Source organism: Gracilinanus agilis, chromosome 2 (assembly GCF_016433145.1).
Source record: "Gracilinanus agilis isolate LMUSP501 chromosome 2, AgileGrace, whole genome shotgun sequence".
In the NCBI taxonomy this organism is placed as follows: domain Eukaryota; kingdom Metazoa; phylum Chordata; class Mammalia; order Didelphimorphia; family Didelphidae; genus Gracilinanus; species Gracilinanus agilis.
Genome location: NC_058131.1, coordinates 545,188,940 through 545,211,361, shown reverse-complemented (window position 1 = coordinate 545,211,361; position 22,422 = coordinate 545,188,940). Strand labels below are relative to the sequence as shown.

At 35.1% G+C, this 22,422-nt stretch overlaps 1 protein-coding gene across 1 annotated transcript in view; it reads right to left on the bottom strand.

Annotated features, from left to right (window-relative positions):
• The window catches only part of ATP8B4 (ATPase phospholipid transporting 8B4 (putative)), a 215,222-nt gene that overhangs the window by 126,168 nt on the left and 66,632 nt on the right, over window positions 1-22,422 (bottom strand). The window contains exons 6-7 of the mRNA XM_044660050.1: window positions 20,185-20,255; window positions 11,382-11,464 (exon numbers count right to left, since the gene is read on the bottom strand). Of these exons, the coding sequence (XP_044515985.1) occupies window positions 11,382-11,464; window positions 20,185-20,255 (154 nt within the window). The remainder of the gene's footprint in view (window positions 1-11,381; window positions 11,465-20,184; window positions 20,256-22,422) is intronic.

Sequence of the window (22,422 nt, the reverse complement as noted above, 5' to 3'; positions counted from 1 at the left end):
TCTGGGAGTTTTCCTATATTAATAAAATCACAGGTCTAGTCCCTATTCCTTTACTCAGAAATTTTCTAAATTCTCATAAAGATTTAATTAGGAAAGTGAATATTAATTCTATTTATGTAAATCTCATCCCATTGTCCTTATTCTTCCATATGTCCTCTATATCCATTCTCCTGGGAGCTCTCCTCAAAATCTCTTCACGTTACATGAACACCAGTGAAGCATATGGGTTATCCATTAATTATCCTCTGTTCTTTCTACATAACCATAAGATCATAGGTTTAAAGTTAGAAAAAAACCTAATAGGATACTTGGTCCAATTCCTTCATTTTCTAGATGAGAAATAAAAGTTAAAGGTTTGGTCAGTCAGTTTTGGTCAATCAACAAGCATGAAGTACCCTTACTTAAGATCACAACAACATTAAATGTCTCAGATGGTATCTGAACTCAAGCCTCTCTGACTCTAAATCTAGAAGTTCAACTATCTTCTCAGTCTTTTTCGTCTTCCTGCCATACCAATACCACACCAATAGTGGCAACATCATTTCTCTGGTGCAATTCTTCATTGATAATATATTGTAGATTACTTTTACCTCTTCATTAGCCTTTACTTTGCATGAAATACAAATATAAGTGTGAAAGAATAAGATACAAAATACAAAAATGTGGCAAATGTATTAAATACTTCCTTTTTAATTCATGCTGTTGCCCTACAACTTTACTGTTTGGGGATATTATGTAACATGGTACCATAGAACATCAATGGAAGAATTATATATATATATAACTACATATATATGTAGTTATATATATATATGCATATATATATATGATGAGTATTTGTATCAAAGAAAAATCGAGGGCCATTAAAAGCTCTATTCAGTTTTCGAAATATAATTCAACCCATTCCCTTCTTCCTTTTTAATTCTGGGCCCCATTCATTATTCATCTACAGTATCCATCCAAGATGTATATACTGGTGGACTAGTTCTGTGTACTTTCCATCCAACTTCATATCTTAGTCTAGACAATAGGTTCCCTTTATCCACTTGGTTTTTCCTGTGTGGACAGTTTGGTCAAACATTTTGAATGACTATGAATCTCAATTAAGATGCCAGACAGATTGTAGGGCTTGATGCATTCAGCACAAATTGCAACCAGGACCATCTGGAAGATCTTACTCTCTAATATGAAAGAGCGTAATTGTGAAGAAGGATGAAAATGACCCCATAGAAGAGAATCAGGGCTGGGAGCAGAAGTAAATAGGAATACAAAAGGAAGTGTGGAAAAGTAAGTCAGACTTATAAAAAGAAAGAAGTAACAGTTAAATAGCAAAGTAACAAAGAGAAAATGGGAACTTGATAGATGATCAACAGAAATGAAAAGAAGAGGAAAGAGAAGAAAAAGAAAGGGAACCTATGAGTAGCAGAATCAGAGAATAGTAACAAGTTAAGAACTAGGAATACACAGAAAAAGAAAAAAAATCCCTCCCCCCAAAGAGCTTACATTCTAATAGTAGAGACAATACATGTAAATTAGAACATATAATACAGAAAAGATAGAAGGCAACCCAAGGACATAGCAATAGTTGCTGAGAAAGGAGTAGGTATTTGATAAGTGTTTATTGACTGGCATAGTAGGCACCTAATTGGTGCTTGCTGAACTGGGGGGAAAATTTCATAACAAATTTCTCTGATACAGGTCTCTTTTCTCAAATACATAAAGAACTAAGTCAAATTTATAAGAATCCAAGTCATTCTCCAATTGATAAATGGTCAAAGGATATGAAGAGGCAGTTTTCAGAAAAAGAAATAAAAGCTATCAATAATCATATGAAAAAATGTTCTAAATCCCTCTTGATTAGAGAAATGAAAATGAAAATTAAAAGAACTCTGAGATACCACCTGATACCTATCAGATTGGTCAATATGACGGTAAAGGAAAATGATAAATGTTGGAAGGGATATAGCAAAATTGGGACACTAATGCATTGCTGGTAGAGTTGTGAACTGATCTAACAACACTGAAGAGCATTTGGGAATTATATCCAAAGAACCATAAAAGAATGAATACCTTTTGATCCAGTGATACCATCAATGGGTATGTATCCCAAAGAGATTTTAAAAAATGGGAAAGGTCCTATTTGTACAAAAATATTTAAAGAGCTGCTCTTTTTATGGTATTGTATAATTAGAATTTTGCTTCCCAGGACTCTAAATCCCCAGCATCCCTACATGTTTACCTACATTTTTACATAGGGATATAAGCTTTGTGTAGCTCCACCCTCTTGCTCTTTTCCTGGGAACACGGTTTAATTTTCTCACTATCTTTACTCAAAGGCTATCTTAAAAGAAGATCAAGGATTCTGTCCCTTTGCGGTCGCCAACAATTTAAAATTTAAATTAATATCCAATAACTCCAAGTATTATATTTTATAAAGTTTATTAATAATCACTTGAAGTAGCAGAAATAAAAGAACAAAAGTAAAAGCCACATGAGTCAAATTCTCCTGTCTGACTCTCCCACAACCTACACAAACCACATTCCTGGGAAAAGAGCAAGAGGGCAGAGCTACACAAAACTTTTATCTTCCTTATGGACATAGGTAAACACGTAAATGGGATGTTGGGATTTAGAGTTCTGGGAAGTAAAATTCTAATTATACAATGCAAAAAAATTAGAAAATGAGGGGGCATCCCTCAATTGGGGAATAGCTGGACAAACTGTGGTATGAGATGGTGATGGAATACTACTGTGCTATAAAGAATGATGAACAGGATGAATTCAGAAAGAGCTGAAAAGACTTATATCAACTGCTTCAGAGTAAAATAAGCAGAACTAGGAGATCATTATACAGAGTAACTGCAATATTGTGGAACGATCAAATGTGATAGACTTCGCTACCAACAGCAATGATCCAGAACAATTCTGAGGGACTTCTGAGAAAGAATACTATCCACCTCCAAAGAAAGAACTCATTTATTTGGGTATATGTTTTAAGGTTTGGATTCTATAAGGTTATTTGCTTATAAAAATGAATAACATGGAAATACATTTTGCTTGATAATACATGTATAACCCAGAAAAAAAAATTAGTGATTTTTGACTACCTAATTGACATCCCTACTATGGAAATGTAAAAAGTTAAAATAAGAATAAGATCTATGTGTTTTGCAGCTTGAAAAAGATTGAAATTAATAGAGGCAGGCAAATTTTGCCTTTGTTCCAACTTGTCTTCTTCTTTGGGAAAGGATAATTTTTGTCGTGTGTTTTACTTTTTATTTTTTTTAACCAGCTTAGAGAGAAAACAGGTTTTCAGACAGATTCAAGAGGGTTCTCCTTCTCTAAATTCATCTTCTCTCTCATCTCTATTTAACCAAGAGTTTCAATGGATCCCAGGAAGAAGAGTATAATGGATGATCATGATTTTCATAACCAATTATCTATTCATTTACATAGGAACATAGTCTTAGAGCTGAAAGGTGACTCAGAGGCCATCTAGTCTAACAACTCCCAACTCTCATTTTACAGATTAAAAAACTGAGGCCCAGGGAGGTTTCACAGCTTGCCAAGGCTACCAGTAATGAGTGGCAGAGCCAAGCTGAGAATCTGGGTCCTTTGACACTAAATTGAGCATTCTTTCCCATTATGCCACACTGCTTTTCCTAAGACAAGTACCAATATTACCTTACCTTCCTGGAAGTACCTTCAGTCTATCAATCAACAGGAATTTGTTGTGTTTTTATTATTTGCACTTACTAAGTGCACATTAAATGCACAAAGGGAGGTAATGGCGTCTCGTATGAGGAAGAGTAAACAGACCAAGGCAACTTTCCTTGCCAGATACATCCTCCAATATTTTTCTGGTATGAGTGTGTGCTTTTTCTCTCCCTTCTCTGCCTGACTTTGGTATGTGTGAGTCACTGGTAAAAGTTATTGAAGCTAAGACCCTCAAAAAAAGGAACTCACTGTTCCAAATAGCTTCCATTTTGATGACTAATAATTTGACCAAAGGTTGTTTTTTTTTTTTTCCAATATGGGGAGAGGCGGAATGGAAAGGAAAAGTTTTTGTTCATTGAAAAACAATTTAAAACAATCATTTATTTGCACATTTGAATTAAAATGTCCCCAATAAGAGCAATATACCCTACACACAAGTCCTTCTATAATATTTCATGGTGATAATGTAGGTCATAGGATCTAAAACTGGAAAGTAGCCCAAAGGCTTATCTAGTCCATCTCCCTCTTTTGATAGAGAAGGAAATAAGACCCAGGGGAACAAAGTTACTTGCCCAAGGATACACAGGTAATAAATTGTACAACCAGGATTCAAACTTAGGTCCTATGACACCAAGTTCTAGAGTTTTTCTATTGTTCCTCACTACCTTGGCTTTTGTTTTTTAGAGGTTATGTCAGTGGGGCAAAGCTCTGGGGAGTCCTACTAACCTGGAAAGATTTCCAGTCAAGGTCTGCTGATAGATTATATGTCTATTTTTCTGATGACAACTAGCCTTGCAAAGTTTTCACAGGCAAACTATCAGTCTGGCTATAGGTTACTAATTTTTTTTTTTCTGCAGAAACTCACAAAGACCATCAGCTAAGGCATCAGAAGGTTACACATGGGGCAGCTAGGTCACTCAGTAGATTGGGAGCCAGTCCTAGAGGTATGAGATCCTGGGTTCGAATGTGACACTTTCCTAGCTCTATGATCCTGCACCAGTCGCTTCATTCCCATTGCCTTGCCTTCATTGCTCTTCTATCTTGGAAACAATACACAGTACTGTTTTTAAGATGGAAAGTAAGGTTTTTAAAAAAGTTTGTATGCTCTGTCCAAGGAAGGAGTATCCATATTTATCAAGTAACAGATCCCTGAAATACCAAAGCATGTTATATATTGTCATTATTTGTTTAATAAGTTTATACCATTGCTCCCAAAGAACTACCTGTGAGATTCTGAGTCTCTGAGTTGTTATTCATCATCCTTCATTTTCAAAGAGGACCAATGGCATCATGGAGATTGTCTTTATTTGAGTATGAATTGGATTTAAGGGAGGCACGTGCATAAAATAATTGACTTCACTCTCTTCCAGAGTCATTGAAGTCCAGTGGCAAGACAAAAGTCAAGATGACTGGTGATGGCTCAGGATACAGTGAGCATCCCTGGCTTTTTTGATGTCTAATCAAGTCCCAAGCTCCCCACAGCACCAGCTTCAGCTACCTTTATGACGGTTAGAACAAATTATTCTCATCTGCTCCTTCAGCATATGGTGTTGGGAGGCTTCAACATGCCTGGAGTAGACATGCCCCTAATTCACTGATGGATTTGAGGTCTCTTCCTTACCCTCAACTTGGTTTAGCTCATCTGCTAAGACAGTTTACTAGGATGTCTCTGATTATAATCTGCCTAAACACATTACTGCCAAAGTTAATTCACAAGTCTATGGGAGTTCATATAATAACAGTTTGTTTCCATGGGATAAATATCTCTAATACTTCTAATATTTTAAATTAACTCAAAATTTTAAAAGAAGAGTATATCTCTTACAGTTTCAGCAGAGAATACCAGCTAAAATTTTTAAGAAGACAAATTATACTAAGAGGTTTGTTTAAAATCCCAACAGTTTAAAAAATCTGCACCATATTTTATGTCAACCATATTTTCCCCTAGTTTCTAAATACAACAATTAATAAAGGAAATTTAATTTGTATACCATATCTAATTCATTTAACCATGAGTCATCTGTTCATTCTTTAAACACTTTCTCAGAAATACAAAATGACATTTTGGAAATGCTAAAAGTTCATTTTGACTATCATCTATTAGAAAGTTCAGAAAAATTTAGGATTTCAGAAAAAAAGACTTTGGCATAGGATAAGCTGAAAGCACAGAATGCAGGGTTCACTATAAATTCATCTTATTTCATCTCATCTGGACTCTTACTGCTACAGAGAAATCATTTTATTCCTCCCTGATTGTAACTCACGTTACAAATCTCTTTTCTCATCAAATCCTGTACAAAAATTCTACAGCCTAACCTCTTGATTCTTACTTTACTGAGAAAATTAATGTCATTCATTTCTAATTACCTTATCTCCTTTAAGTCAAATGGCAAAACCCTCTACTTCTTTACTATCTTCTTCTTAGTTAGATGACACAATGGATAGAGTACTGAGCCTTGAATCAGGAAAATTCACCTTCATGAGTTCAAATATGGCCTCAGACACTTAATAATTATTGTGTGATCCTGGGCAAGTCACTTAAAGCTGTTTGCCTGGAGAAGGAAATGTCAAACCACTCTAATATCTCTGCCAAGAGCACCCAAATGGAGTCACAAAGAGTTGAATATTACTAAAATGACTGAACAACATCTTCTTTGTTTCAACTTCTACAAAAGAAGTAGTCCTATATGTCAAAGCCAATCCTTCTATTTGGATACTTAATTTGATCTCTTCTAGAATTTTCCCTAACATTGAGTGCCTCCTTCTCTCTAACCATCCATTTTTGTATTTGTATTCCTAGTACCTAGCACAGGGCCTAGCAGAGAATCAGAGCTTCATAAATATTTCTTGATTGATTGTTCATTGATTCTTCCCCTCCTGTATACAAACATCTTACACAGTCTCCCTCATCCTTAATGAGCTTCACTTGGTTCAGTCATTTCAGTGAGCTCTCACTGCCAAACTTCAAGAAAAAGCTGTTGATTATTGCTACCTAGACTTCTTCAACCTCAACTGCTTAGAATCTGGCTCCTTATTCTACCACTCTTCTGAAACTCATGTCTCCAAGGTCACTATTGTTCTTGTGGAATCTCATGACTTTTTCTCATTCTTCTTCATCTCTATTCAGCTTTCATTATTCTAAACCACACTTTCCCTACTCCTGGATTCTTTCTTCTCCCTTTGCTTCTTTGATATTGAAATCTTCTTTTTTTTCCACTCCCAACCACTCTATTTCTGTTTCCTTTGCTGGTTCATCAATTATTTCCTACTCCTCTAAGGATAAATGTCCCCTAAAATCTGTGATGAGATTTCTCTTAACTCCATACCTCTCCTCAGTAACCTTATTAATTCTCATTTGTTTGATCATTATCATTATATAGAGCCTACCCAAATCTCTATGTTCAGCCCTAATCTCTCCACTGAACTCCAGACTACCCTGTCACATCATTCCCTTTAGCATACTCTACATTTCAGCCAGATTGGATGCTGGCTATTTCCTGCACTCAGTTGTACAACTCCTACCTTCCCTTATTTCTATAAACTGTCCTCCCCTCCCTGTGGCTGGAATATATTCTCTCCTTATCTCTACATCTCAGAGTCCACCAGTTTATCATAGTACCTGACATATGGTAGGCTCTTAGCAAGTGTTGATTGACTTATTTTCCTTTAGAGCTCATATGTAGTGCCACCTCCTTTGGAGAGTCTTCTCCAATTCCCCCAGTAGTTAATGTTTTCCCCATCCCTAAATTGCCATATGGAGTTACCTATTGTCTATATTAGACAGGTATGTGGTGCAGTGCTGGAGTCAAACTTATCTTCTGAGCTCAAATCTTGCTCCAAACACTTAATAGCTATGCGACCCTGAGCAAGTAATTTAACCTTACTTGCCTCAGTTTCCTCATCTGTAAAATTAACTGGAGAAGGAAATGGCAAATCACTCTACTGTCTTTGCCAAGAAAATCCTAAATGGGGTCATGAAGAATCAGACACAACTGAAAAACACCTGAACAATATTGTCCATGTTATAGCCATACTTTCCCCATCCAAAGAATATCGTTGACAGTTGAGAATACTTAATTTTTGTTGGTACTTAGCAAAGTGTCTTTCACATAGGATTTGCTTAATGTATGTCATTAAATTGAATTAAACTTATTACATGAATTTTTGCATTATGTATCATCTCAAAAGTGATCCTAATTTAAATGAGGGGATGCCCTTTAATTGGGGAATGGCTAAACAAATTGTGGTATTTATTGGTAATGGAATACTATTGTGCTCAAAGGAATAATGAACTGGAGGAATTCCATGTGAACTGGAAAGACTTCCAGGAATTGATGCAGAGTGAAAGGAGCAGAACCAGGAGAACATTGTACATAGAGGTGGATGCACTGTGGCACAATCAAATATAATAGACTTCTCCACTAGCAGCAATGCAATGATCCAGGACATTTCTGAGGGACCTATGAGAAAGAATGCTATTCACATCCAGAGAAAGAACCATGGGAGCAGAAACACAGAAGAAAAATAACTGCTTGATCACATGGTTCAATGGGGATATGATCGGGAGTGTTGACTAAGCGATCACCCTAGTGTAAATATTAACAATATGTAAATAGGTCTTGATCAATGACACATGAAAAACCCAGTGGAATTGCTTGTTGACTATTAGAGGGGGGTGAGAGGAGGGGAGGGAAAGAACATGATTCATGTAACCATGGGAAAATCTTCTTGATTAATTGATTAAGCTTTAAAAAGTGATCCTAATTTGAGAGTAAATTATAAGATGAGGTTGCTGCCCTTAGATGGGGAAAAAAAAAACTAGTGCTTTGGGGAACCACTTAGACTATGGTAAATACATTTGGGTGAAAACAATAAATGAGTAATCACTATTAGTTCAAAGCAGCCCACATGCAAAACCAATAACTTTTATGAAGTACAAAAATACTACTCTTATTTTTTACAGCAACTTGGTGAGTCATAGTGGATAACGAACATCTGAGTTCAAGTCTGGCCTCACATACATACTGATTGTGTGACCCTGGGGAAATGACTTAACCTCTCAATGCCCCCGGATAGCTCTCAGTTATAAAGAATATACTTCCCTGAATTGATAGGAGTTCTCACATCCATAGATTCCTAATACCAGTGAAATCACAAGTGTATAGTCTATCCCTCTCCAGCTGGCACTGTGACCTGTAGCAAGTGATTTCATTTCCTTGAGTCTCAGTTACCTAATTTATTCAACAAGGATAGTAATATTATCCCTATCAATCTCACAAGATTATTATGAAAGAATTAATTGGTAAACCTTAACGAGTTGTGATTGCTGGTTATCGCTATTATTATCATTATTATAACATTATAGGAACATCGAGAAATAACGATGATAGTATTTTTGTTATTGCTGGGTCATTTTCAGTTGTGTTTGACTCTTTGTGACCCCATTTGGGGTTTTCTTGGTAAAGATACTGGAGTGGTTTGCCGTTTCCTTCTCCAACTCATTTTACAAGCAAGTGTCTGAGACTGTATTTGAACTCAGATCTTTATTCCAGGTCTGGCGCTGTGTTTCCACTGTGCCACCTTACTGCCCATTATTGTTATTCATTATTTATTTCCAAATTATTTCCTGCCTTAAAATTGAAGGCTATGATTTTATAATCTTTTTAAGTACTGGACATTAAAAAAGGAAAACCAAGAACTTCTTTTTCTTATGAACTTATAGTTGGAAAAATTAAAATATAAAAGGTTGACTTTCTTAAAAACATAATTACTTACTTAGAATGAAACTAGAATTCTATGAAACATACTAAACTTTCTTACAGCATTCTATAAAATATGAAATATTGCTTTTAAACATTCTTTTAATTCACATATATAATTGTTTTTTTTTTTGTTTTTGTTTTGTTTTGTTTTTTTTAAACCCTTGTACTTTGGTGTATTGTCTCATAGGTGGAAGATTGGTAAGGGTGGGCAATGGGGGTCAAGTGACTTGCCCAGGGTCACACAGCTGGGAAGTGGCTGAGGCCGGATTTGAACCTAGGACCTCCTGTCTCTAGGTCTGACTCTCACTCCACTGAGCTACCCAGCTGCCCCTATATAATTGGTTTTTATTGGACTTCTATTAACTAGCATTTATTTAAAGATAGTCCTTAGTAGAAAAAGTATCATTTGCTTTCATCTAATCACAAATATTATTTGGACCATTCAAAGTTTCTGGACTATAACTCTAATTTAAATCACAGAGATCCTTCCTAATACAGAAGAATTAAAAGTTTTTTGTACAATAAGTATTTAGTTGTAAACAATACTTCTGTAGCAGAGATTGATACATTAACTGATTCCAGACAAATGTTTGAAAACAAACACAAAGAATAAACAATACAGCTCTCATTTGTGCATTTGAGAAACACCAAAAAAAGAATGTGTATGCAATTTACCCAGTGAGATCATTGTGATGCCCATATCCAAATCTTAGTTTAATATAGACCAAAAGAAATAAATAAAACTTCAAGTCACTTACTAACACTTGCAAATCAAACTTACTAACCAAATCAAACCAAGGTATACAAGTGTAACAGGATACTTGAAGACCAGACACCACTGTCCAGATCATATTGACTGAGACAGGTTGGACTTAACGCCCTCATTGCTAAGGAAAGAAGTCCTCCTCTACTGGTACCTTGTGAGTGAGGACAGGCTTTAATGAGCACTGGACACTGGCCTCTAGTATGATGCTACATAAGAAAACCAGTATCTAGCACCAGCCTTTCATACAGATGGAGCAGGAGATTATCTGTGATGATTGTGATTATAACCAATTTTCTATAAATCCTTACACTAAAGCTATGAAATCAAACAGAATACCATGAGTTATAAATTGAGGGGAAGATGGAAAATCTCAAAACACCTTTACTGTCTAAGAGTCCATAGTTTCATGATAAAAGATTTACTCTCCAAGATTTCAAATCAAAAACTTCACTTTCAGAGACTTTCAAAACTGTAAATCTTAAAAAACTTGTTTTTATCCTTCAGGAGTCTCCAGTTAAAATGCAAATACCTCCAGTACTCCTCAAAGGTAGCATCTATTAGCTAATACCTTAGCAGGAATTAGTTCCACTCTAATAAATTAGATTATTGACAGTAAGGCCTTGCCAGAAGAGAGTACAGTTTTGGGAAGAAGGACAAGTTCTGAGGAATCCTAAAAGAGGAAATCATGGTTAATGAACTTTTATTACTTCATCATTTCCTGACAGGATGACCCAAGTTGTGTCAGGATATGAAGAAAGGATCACTATTGGCAGAAAACTAAGAATGGAAAGGTTGATAAATCAACATTGAATATCTATTAGGTATAAGATGCAAAAATGGGTAAGAAGGCCAACAAGACACGATACCTGATCTTAAAGACCTCAAATCTAGTTCTTGAGTTATGGAATGGCTGTGTCATAACCCTTCATCCATTTGAGAGGAGAAGCTGTGTTTTATTTCACCTTGATAGCACCTGGTATAGTATTTTTCATAGATTAAGTGCTTGATAAATATTTGCTGAATTGGTTTTGTCTAATTGATCAAATGATGAGATAATACCATAGGTATTATCAGTCTACAGTAAATGGAGATTTTTAGGTCTGGTTTCATATCATTATTTTATTTTAACTACTTACCATCGAATTTTGCAAGCCTGCTAATATCTGTTCCAAGTTCTGAAGTAACTGGTAATGCATGGCGGACTTTTAGGTTGGTCTCCCTGGAAAATTAATGACAAGAATTTTTATATGGAACAGTCCACAGCATCTTACATAAACTAATCAAGCGGGTACAGCCCATGAAATACCCAACACGTCAATTCAAGGAACTCCCTTTGAATGTCATTCCCACTTCCACACTGTTTCAGAAAAGTAGGAGGGGCTTCCAATGTTCCTAAAAGTTGGCATCCTATAAACTGCACATCTGTATAACAACACAGTAATCTGTTTTGCTCTTTGAAAGAACAGAGGACAAAATAAATATGGTTTCATTCGGACCTATTCAGACATCACGCATGAGTTACAAAATACAATAGGAATGGTAGCGCCGCTGCTAGCCAAATGAGGCCAACATCACACTAAAGAATCAGATATCTATGTAGTAGTTTTCCTTTCAAAACATGATCATGGCTAATTTCACAGTAGCTTAAATTTAAACAGAGAAAAGGAATACAGGTTTATTTTTCTTGGCAAAGCAACACAAGAATCATGTAATTCTGGAATCTCAGAGCTTGCCTGCACTTCAAGAGGTCATCTAAATTTTTCTCCTTCATCCAAGCAGGACCACACATACACTCTGCAGATGGTTTTCTACTTCATTCCTGAGATCTTCAGGGATGAAGATTCCACAGTTTTTGCTAATATATTGTATTTAACGATCCTTACCATCAGAAAGTTCTTCTTTAGTTCTAAATGAAATCTCCTCTGCCCTAATTTGAGCACATTTCATGGAATATATCTCCAATAGAGGTATTTGATAGCTCATATTCTCTACTTACTAAAACATTAAACTCTCTTTTTAGAACATTGGCACATTCGCTCATTTACTAAACACCTACTGAATGTGTAATAATGTAGGTGGGGAAGGAGCTGGGATTTTACAAGTGAAGAACTCCCTTGCCAATGTAGATCAACAGTAGTTTCTTGAGAAGCAACAGATTTAATTTTGAAGCGTTTTCTTTAACTTGTAGTCTTAGAGAATATCGTTGGACAACGAGGGCTAAATGACTTGGCTAAGGTCACACAACCACTATATGTCAGAGGCAGGACTTGAACAGCAGGTCTTCTTGAGTTTAACTAGCAGTAGGATTTCTAACAAATAAATCCTAGTGCCTGTCACTCTGTTATACATAATGAAAAGTGTATTTAGATTTGCCTCCTCCTAAAAATCAGTTATTTAAATTTTTACAGCAGCTGATGTCCTCGTCTAGTCCATGAAGATCTCACAAACAGTATTAGGAAACCATTTGTGTAGCATCTGCATGATCTTACCTGGATGCAGGAGATTTAAGTGTCCATTATATATTTGGAATAGAAATTAGCAAGTTTGCAAAATTTGATTGTAAATTCTTTTAATGAACTGATTTGTGCAACATCTGGAGAAGTGCATAACCATTGCAAGATATCAGAACTTTCTCAATCTTGATGGTACAAAAAAAGAAGTCTATCACTGAGATTTTCACATCTCTCTCAAAGAGTTTACAATTGAGATAGGGAGAGAAAATATATCTGTTGAGTTTAATAAGAAAAATATATACTAGACAGTATAGTATTAAGATAAAATTGTAGAATCATAGAAATAAGTCAGTTATTAAATATTTATTAAGTGCTATTAATTAATTAAGTGTTAGGCACTGTACTAAGAGTTGGGGTTACAAAGAAAGGTTAAAGATAGTTTCTGCCCTCAGGGAGCTCACAATATAAGGGAGACAACATGCAGAAAAACTAGGTTCAAACAAGCCATATACAGGATAAATTGTAAATAATCTACAGGTGAACTAGATGGATCAAAAAATTTAGAGAGAACCTTAGATATCATCAAATCTAAATCTATCATTTTACAAATGAAGAAACTAAAAAGACAAGATAAGTTCTTTGAATGAGGTCACACAGACAACAAAAATAACTAAACTGATAAGAAACGACAAGCAGGATGATTTCAGAAAAACTTGGGAAGTCTTAAATGCACTGATGCAAAGTGAAGTGAGTAGAACCAGAAAAACATTTTGCACAATAATATCAATATTATAAAGATGATCAACTGGCATAAAGACTTAGCTACTTAGCTACTATGATCCAAGACAAAATGATTCCATATAGTTCCAAAGATGATCAACTTTCAAAAAAATAACTGATGGATTCTGAGTGCAAATTGAACCATTTATTTTACTTTCTTGATTTTTCTTATTTTTTGGTGTTTTCTTTTACAATATAACTAAAGAGGAAAATGTTTTTCATGACCTCACATGTAAAGTAAATATATTGCTTGCTTTCTTAAGGAGTGAGGGAGGGGCAAGAGGGAAGGAGAGAATTTGGAACTCAAAAATTGTTTTTTAAATGAATGTTAAAAAATTTTCACATAAATGGGGATATTTAACAAAATAAATCATTTGGTTTTTTTTTAAGTAACCAAGATTTAAAGCCAGATGTTCGGACTCCAAATCTAATATGAAGAAGGAAGGTTCCACTGCATTGCACTGTCACCCTAGAGGTTATCTAATCCAATCTTCTCCCCTATAAAAAGAATATTAGATTGCAGTTGTATACTTTAGAGAGTAAGTGCCATTTGAGTGTGACAGCATTGAGAGAACAGATATGTACTTCTGCTGTATCCCCCACAAAGAAAATTTCTCTAAAGGGAAGCAAGCACTTAGGTACATAAATTCTAGTGATTATTTTAAAATATCCCATCATGTTATAATCACACCTTATAGGTTCATAGGAGACAGAGATTTCTCCGGGTTGAAATAGCCTGAGAAAGTTTCATAAAAGAAAAGATAATTGAACTCCTCCTCTGATGGATGTTCTATTTTTATGACCTGGGGTTTAACCTTGACTGTAATCTACTCATCTATAAAATGAGGATATGGATGAGGCAAATTCTTGAGTTCCCTTTAAGTTCTGGATATTTAATCTCATGAACTAACCTATAAAGAAGAAGGAGAGTCTCACCAAGGGCCTCTGAAATTATTTTAACATTTTGATAACTTTATTTCAATGCAATTGATTTCCTTTGTAACTCTTTGTGTCTTATTTTATACATTAAAAATATTATTCTGAGGAGTCCATAGGTTTCCACAGACCATCCAAGGGATCCAGGACACACAAAAAGATTAAGAATCCTTGCTATGAAGGATAGCTAGAGAGAGCAGTATCCCTTCTAACTCAGAGCTTCTGTGATTCTTTTATTCTCTGAAAGATACAATATTCAGAAAAGTGATTTGTCAAGTCCTCTGCCTGTTTCAAGGGGGAAAAGATCTTTTAAAAATTTACATGATGAACAGGGAAATATATATTATATCATATGTACCATCTATATCATATTAATTGTTTTCTTGGTGAAGGGAGGGGAGGAGGGAGAGAGAGAACATGGGTCAGAAAATGTCAAAAACATATTAAAAATTGTATTGATATGCAATATGGAAAATTTTAAATTTCTAAATAATTGGAAAGGAAATCATACCCCTTTCCTCCCTCAGTATCACAATTCAAAGCTCGCCTAGGTCTTCTGGGTGTCTGACAAAAAAAAAAAAAGTAAAACTTTCAATATGGACATAGTCCTGAATGGAGCATGACCCCAAGAGCTTATGGAGAGGAATGAATAAATGTTTCTCTTCACCTCCCCAACTACTGGGTACAAAGAGCCCTGGGTTGTTGGAAATGTGGTTTCTTCAGTGTAACCACGGATAAGTCCCTTGAAAACAATGGGTCCCAGGAGTTTTATAATGAGGGTTTATTATTGTTCAATGGATTTAGTACTGGGGATGGAAAAGAGTCAGTGGGAGGGAGAAATAATAAATATTAGTTTAAAGGAAAAAAATCCTCCGGGAAACATCCCAACTGCCTTATTGAGGGATTTTACTTTAAATGAGTGAATTTTTGACATGGAATTTTACCTGTAGACATGCAGTGGAAATTGTGCCTACCAGAAAAAGAACACATTTTTATTCATTCTCATTTTAATGTGCCAAAGAAGACTGTGCTAATAAGAAATATTTATATTCTTCAGGTTAAACTTGAAACTAGCCAAAGAGGCAGCATGCTCAATTTTATTCTGTTTTGTTTTTTAATGCATTCATCAAGACAAGATCATAGGAAGTAACTGCGGGTTATAGTGGGGAAAGAACTACATCTGGAGTCAGAGGACCTGGGTCTGAGTTGCGTCTCTAATACTCACTACCTATTTAATATTTGGAAAGTCATCTCTGTTGCCTCATGTTAAAATGGGAAAGGAAGGAGAAGAGGGCAAGGACTCCTATAGCACCTTCTATATCTCAAGCACTGTGCTAAAGCACTTTACAATTATTATCTCCTTTGATTCTCAAAAACCCTGGAAGGTAGATTCTATTATTCCCATTTTACATTTGAAGAAACTGAGGCAAACTGAGGTTAAATGACTTTCCCAGAGTCATACAGCTATTAAATGTCTGAAGGAATATGAATACAGGTCTGGGACTCCATTTACCATTTACCTGCCTGCAGGCAGCTAAGGGTGATTGAATTTCATTTATTTTCCCTTATTAAACTATTAAATTATTAAACTATTAAACCAAAAAGGGTATACAGTCATTCCTAATATTTCGAGGCTTGTTTTTGTTTTGCTTTTTAATCATGAGAACAGAAATAGCTCAAACATCTCTGATGTCTGGGATTGAGCTCCAGCATCAGTTGGAAGCTAAGAAATATTAAACATTTTTCCATAGGCAATGCTTTCCATTTGTCTCAACCTCACCACCACCTATTTGAACAATTCCCAGCATACTCTCCCCATCAGGATTGGTTACCCTAAAAGAAAGAAAAGGCCAGATATATATTTGATCAGGAAACTAACTCTTGAGTCAGGATATTTCCCAGGCTATTTCAAGTGACTTAATCAGACACAAAATACTACGCAAAAACAATTAGGAAGAAAGCAGAAATATGTATTTCAACCTAGAGACCATAATCATAGTTGTCAGGAATCTTAAGATCTTAGAAATCTATTAGCAACTTAGGAGTGTTGATTACCCATTTTTTAAAAATCACCCTCAAATCCTTTCTCAAACTGAAAGCTAAGACCCCCATTCAAAACCATCAAGGACTCATCTATCTCAAGATATCATTCTACTTGGTCAAAAATCAAGATGCCATGTATAGATCTAGAGCAGTGATTCCCGAAATGGGTGACACCACCCCCTGGTGGGTACTGCAGTGATCCAGGGGGGCAACGATGGACACAGGTGCATTTGGGATTTTGAATGTTTTAACTTTTTTTGTATTACATTCTATTCTGAGTTCAATAAATAGTTTCATAATTTCAAAGTTCAATGTCTCTAATTTACACCTTTCTTTACTATATTTTACAAAAAAAGGTAGAAACATTAATATATATATCTTTCCTGTTGATCGCTATTAAAATTTTAAAAAATTAATTTCCAGGGGGCACTAAATAATATTTTTTCTGGAAAGGGGGCGATATGTCAAAAAAAGTTTGGGAACCACTGATCTATACCAATAAAGCAATATGTAATAATATTCCATAAATGATAACAAGTCCATCTCACTCTATAAACCACAATAAATTCTGAATGAACCAATGGCCTAAATATTTTTAAAACCATAAAAAATTACAACATGGGAAATGGAAGGAAATTAGTATTTATATAGAGCTTAGTATATGCTATAGAGGGCAGGTAAGTGGTGCTGTGGATAGCTTGCTAGACATGGAGTTGGGAAGACTCCTCTTCCTAAATTCAAATTGTGTCTCACACCCTTACTAGCTGTGTTACCATGAGCAAGTCACTTAACCCTGTTTGCCTCCATTTTCTCATCTGTAAAATGAGCTGAAGAAGGAAATGATAAACCACTCCAAAATCTTTGCCAAGAAAACCCCAGAGGAGTCAGGCATGATAAACAACAACAACATATGCCATGGTCTATGCTAAGGGCTTCTTACAAATAATCCTCACAACAGTCCTGTGAAGTAGATGCAAAATCATGAAATATTAGCTCTATTGCAACTTTGGATATAAACGTCTAGGTATTGAACAAACTGAAGAAAGTTCTGAGATAAAATATTTAGTCAATAACATTGAAAGAGAAATGTTTAACCCTCAAAAAGCAATATGTACATAATAAAAAGGAAATTGGGGCATGAGGTATTTGGGAAAGCCTTTCTAATAAAATCCTGAACTTTAGAATCTATAAGGCAGTGATGGGCAAACTTTTTAAAGAGGGAGCCAAAGGAAAGGAAATGCTCATCTGTCACTCTGTTTCTAAGGCAACGCTTTTGAAGTTTCATTGTATTGTATCTTACTCATTGTATTCGTCAGATTAGGAATAATGTCCCATGGCTGGATAGAACATTTCAGGCCCCCCCCCCCCACATCTGGCCCGTGAGCCATAGTTTGCCCATCACTGCTATAAGGAATTGACACATTTGTAAGAAAGGGACCAATTACCCCACAGATAAAAGTCACTTGCCTGTGGGATAACAGATCCAGCAGATCTTTGATCCCAAAGAATATAACAATCAGTGCTTAAATGAAGAAATAAAAATTATCTATAAAACATAAAAAGTTCAAATATTTCACTAAGAAGAGTGTAAATTAAAACAACAGTGAAATAACACCTTACACTCATTAACTTTGCATAAATAGAGAGCAATTAAATTTAATGGCATAGGCTTGAAGAAAACAAGTATATTATTGTATAACTGATGATGAGGTAAGCAAAATCTTTTAAAAAGGAATAATGATTCTGTAAAAAATACAAAATGGTTCATACCTTTTATAATAAAAATTATCTTAAGAGATTAATTTTGGGGTAAGAATATAAGTTTATTGATTATATCAGATTTGTTGGTTAGGCCAGCATCATGATCAACATAGTGATATAGGTCTCTACTGCTTTCTAGCAACTAGAGGGGCAACTTGAGTTCCTTCAGGTAGTCCAGTAAATAGATTTTTAGGAGCTCATTATTCAGCCTCTCCCTTGACCACTCCAAGACATTTTTAATTGGTGAGAGCTAATTAAGATGTGGTCTATCAACCTTTCCACCCCATCCTGTCCCCACAGGTGGACAGGTCATGTCCATAGGAAAAGAACTCTTGTCTCCTTCATTTATTAACCAGATTTTATTAAAAAGGAAGACATTCTTTGGGATGTCTAATAAAATCCTGAACTTTAGAATCTATAAGGCAGTGATGGGCAAACTTTTTAAAGAGGGGGCCAAAGGAAAGGAAATGCTCATCTGTCAGTCTGTTTAACAGACGAAGAAAATGAATAAAGGAAAAGACAAAGAAATAAAAAAAATAGCAGACTAGATGTTATCTCTGAGCTAGATGCCAGACACCGAAATACACGGTAATTCTTTCTAATATTTTGGAATTAATACAGTATATGGAAAATAAATGCTCACATAGCTTTTTTTAAAACCCTTAACTTCTGCATATTGACTCCAAGGCAGAAGAGTGGTAAGGGTGGGAAATGGGGGTCAAGTGACTTGCCCAGGGTCACAAAGCTGGGAAGTGTCTGAGGCCGGATTTGAACCCAGGACCTCCCATCTCTAGGCCTGACTCTCAATACACTGAGCTACCCAGCTGCCCCCTCACATAGCTTTTGACCCAGACATTCTGCTGTTGATCTCATTCCTAATAATACTGTTAACATTAGACTCATATCTTTTTATATAAAATATATATTATATAAAATAAATTGATATAATCAATAAAATAAAAAATATATCTTTTTATATAAAATATATATAATATATAAAATAAAATTATATAAAAATATATAGTACATAAAATAAATATATTATATAAATATATATTATATAATACATATTATATATATTATATAAAATAAAAAATATAGAATCATTATTCTTAATAGCAAAAAAATTAGAAATAGTCCATGTATCTCATAATTTGTGAATGAATGAACAATCAATAAATATAATATATTATTTAATCATAAGAAATAACAAATATGATTAAGGTAAATATGGGAAGACCTATATGAAATGGTGTGGAATAAACAGACACATTTCAGCTGCTTATATAAATTGATAGGCAGACACATACCGTATGTGTAGCAACTAAATTAAATTAGAATATATAGCAATTAATTATATGTGAATATCACTAAAAAAGCTGTCTTCTTTAGGATATTACTTTATATTTATTGAAATCATAATCCTCTTATTTCTCTGATATTTTAATTTTAAAATAGGGACAAGGGTAATAAGAAGAGAAAAGAGGTTAAAGTTATTGAGAAATCTGGATTGTTAGTGACTTTAATCTATGAAGTTCTTTCTAAAGAACAGTGACACCCAAAGATTTGCCAAAATAAGTGACAGCATGAAATGGAAATTAATTCAAACTCTTCACTATTCCCTCAGGAATCACTCACATTCTTGAAAAGCTCCATTTGGAATGAAAGAAGATAATTTAGAAATTACAGTGGAGAATCTTAGACTAAGGAAGTTTATCCAAGCATGCCAAGGAGTTCCTAAGGGAAATAGAATTAGAAAGAATGCAAAGAAATTACAAAGGATTTTAAAAGATGACATTGACGTTGAAGATTTCCTTACAAATTTAAGTTTTGGAAATTGCAGATTTAACATTTATCAGGAAAAAAATAATATCAGGGATAAAGTCTAAGATAAAATGTGTTTGCATAGTTATGACATTTTAACAAATTTTATGACAAATCTATTCTCATTTTAATATTGACTTACCCATCAAGTTCAGCAGTTTCAATATAACAGAGACCATGTGGTTCACTGCTTGACAAAAGGAGCAAATCAGCCTGTTAAAATGAAAAAAAAAGAATTTTTTTTTGAGAAGAGAACCATAGGAGACTCATCCAGTGATTGATCCTTTCCTAGTCTGTCCCATTAAGGTTTACAAAGTACTTCTTTCATCACTTGGTTGGGTAGGTAAATGGTGGGGTTACAAAGTACAGGTATCCCTTCCCAATAGCAACTTTCACCCATAGCAGTTTGGATATGTCCCAGGTCAGCATAAGAAATTAAATGGGAGTTAGGGGATAATTTTTGGAGAAACCACAGATACCACACAAAGGCCAGCAGATGACATAGGAAACGTTGAAAAACTCAGAAATGTATAAAATATATGCAATAGTATCATATATGTAATATTAACATATTTTATCTTTTAATACCACAAATATACTCTAAACACCTCAAAAAGGAAAAAGAAAAAATCCTAAATTCTTTTCTGATACAAGGGGAAGGATGAAAATTTTACCTGGATTTTCATCATGGAGGGTGCAGTGCCCCTATTCCCCCTCCCCTCAATGTGGAACCTCCTTCATAGCCACTTGTTTGGGTAGATAAGTGGGAGGTTGGAAAGAATTAGGATTGTAGGGGAGAGGGAGTCTGTCCTTGGCCCTGTACTGTTTAACATTTTTATCTATTGACGTATGAGTGGCAAATATTCATTAGGTTGTCAGATGACCCAAGATGGCTGAGGCACAAGCCAAAAAGGTTTAGCCATGATGGAATACTGGGTCAAATCTGGTAAGATGAAACAATATGGAAATATCTTCACTGTGAGATCAAGAAAATCAATCAACAAGCATTAATTAAATGCCTATTGATATGCTGGGATTCCAGGGATACAATGAGAAAATTTTTGGTATAATCATTTATTAAGGACCTACTATGTGCCAGATTCACTGAAAGACTGACTGCTGTTAAGCCCTAAGGAAACAAAGAAAAGTTAAAGGAGCCCACATTTTAATGGAGAAGATAATATGAAAAAAATTTTATACAAGCAAGATACATATAAGATAAATTGGAGATAATCTATTGGAAGGAAAGCTCTAGCATTAAGGGGAACTGGGAAAGGTTTCTTGTGGAAGGTGGGATTTTAGCTGGGACTTGGAGAAAGCAAGAGAAACCAGGAGGCAGAGATGAGGAGGAAGAAAATGCCAAGCATGGCTGATAGCCAGTGAAAATACTTGGACTTCACTGGCTGGAGTATAAGGTATAAAAAAGACTGGAAAGATAGGAGAGAGCTGGGTTGTGAAGGGCCTTGAATGCAAAACAAAGGATTTTATATTTGACCCTAGAAGTGATAAAGAGTCATTGGAGTTTATTGAATAGGGGGAGTGATATGTCAGATCTGTACTTTAGGGATATTTCTTTGACCCTTGAGAGGAAGAAGACCAGAGAAGGGTGCCCAACTTTAGCAGGCTATTGCAGTAGGGTAGGAGTGGGTTGATGGGGGACTGCATCAGAATGGTACCAGTGAGAGAGGAGAGAAGGGCATATCCTTGTCTTCAAGGAGCATACTAACATACTAAAATAATTTGACAAACACAAGATGTGGGAGGTATAGATAGATAATAATTCATATGAAAAAGACCAGGGAATTTTAGTGCATTGTATGCTTAATAGTAACAGTGCTTAGAACATGGCAGGTACTTAATGAATGTTTATTAACTAACAGTGGGCTACAACAACCAAAAAGTGCTATTAAAATCTTAAACTGAATTAAGGAAAAGCATGATGTCTAGGACTAGAGAAGCAATGGTCCTGCTGGCCTATTCCCTGACAAGTCTATTTATGAAGTATTGTACTTTTAAAAATATGGGCACCACATTTTGGGAAAGATGCTGATAAGCTTCAGAGAAGCCAGATTAGGAGGAAAAAGATAAGGAAAGGGCTAGAGATCATGCTATAGAAGGATCAGTTGAAAGAACTATGGATGGTTATCTGGAGAAGAAAAATAATAGCTATTTCCAAGTTGTTTATGTAAAAACAGGATTAGTTGTTCCTCTCAAAGGACATAATTAGGAGCAATGAAGAAAGTTAAGTTTCAGATACTTATAAGGAAGATCTTTCTAAGGTTTAGAAAAATCTAAAATGAAATGGATTAACTAAGGGAGAATAACAGATCCTCAAGCAAAAGATAGATGGTCATTTGTTAAGGATGCTGTATATAGATTC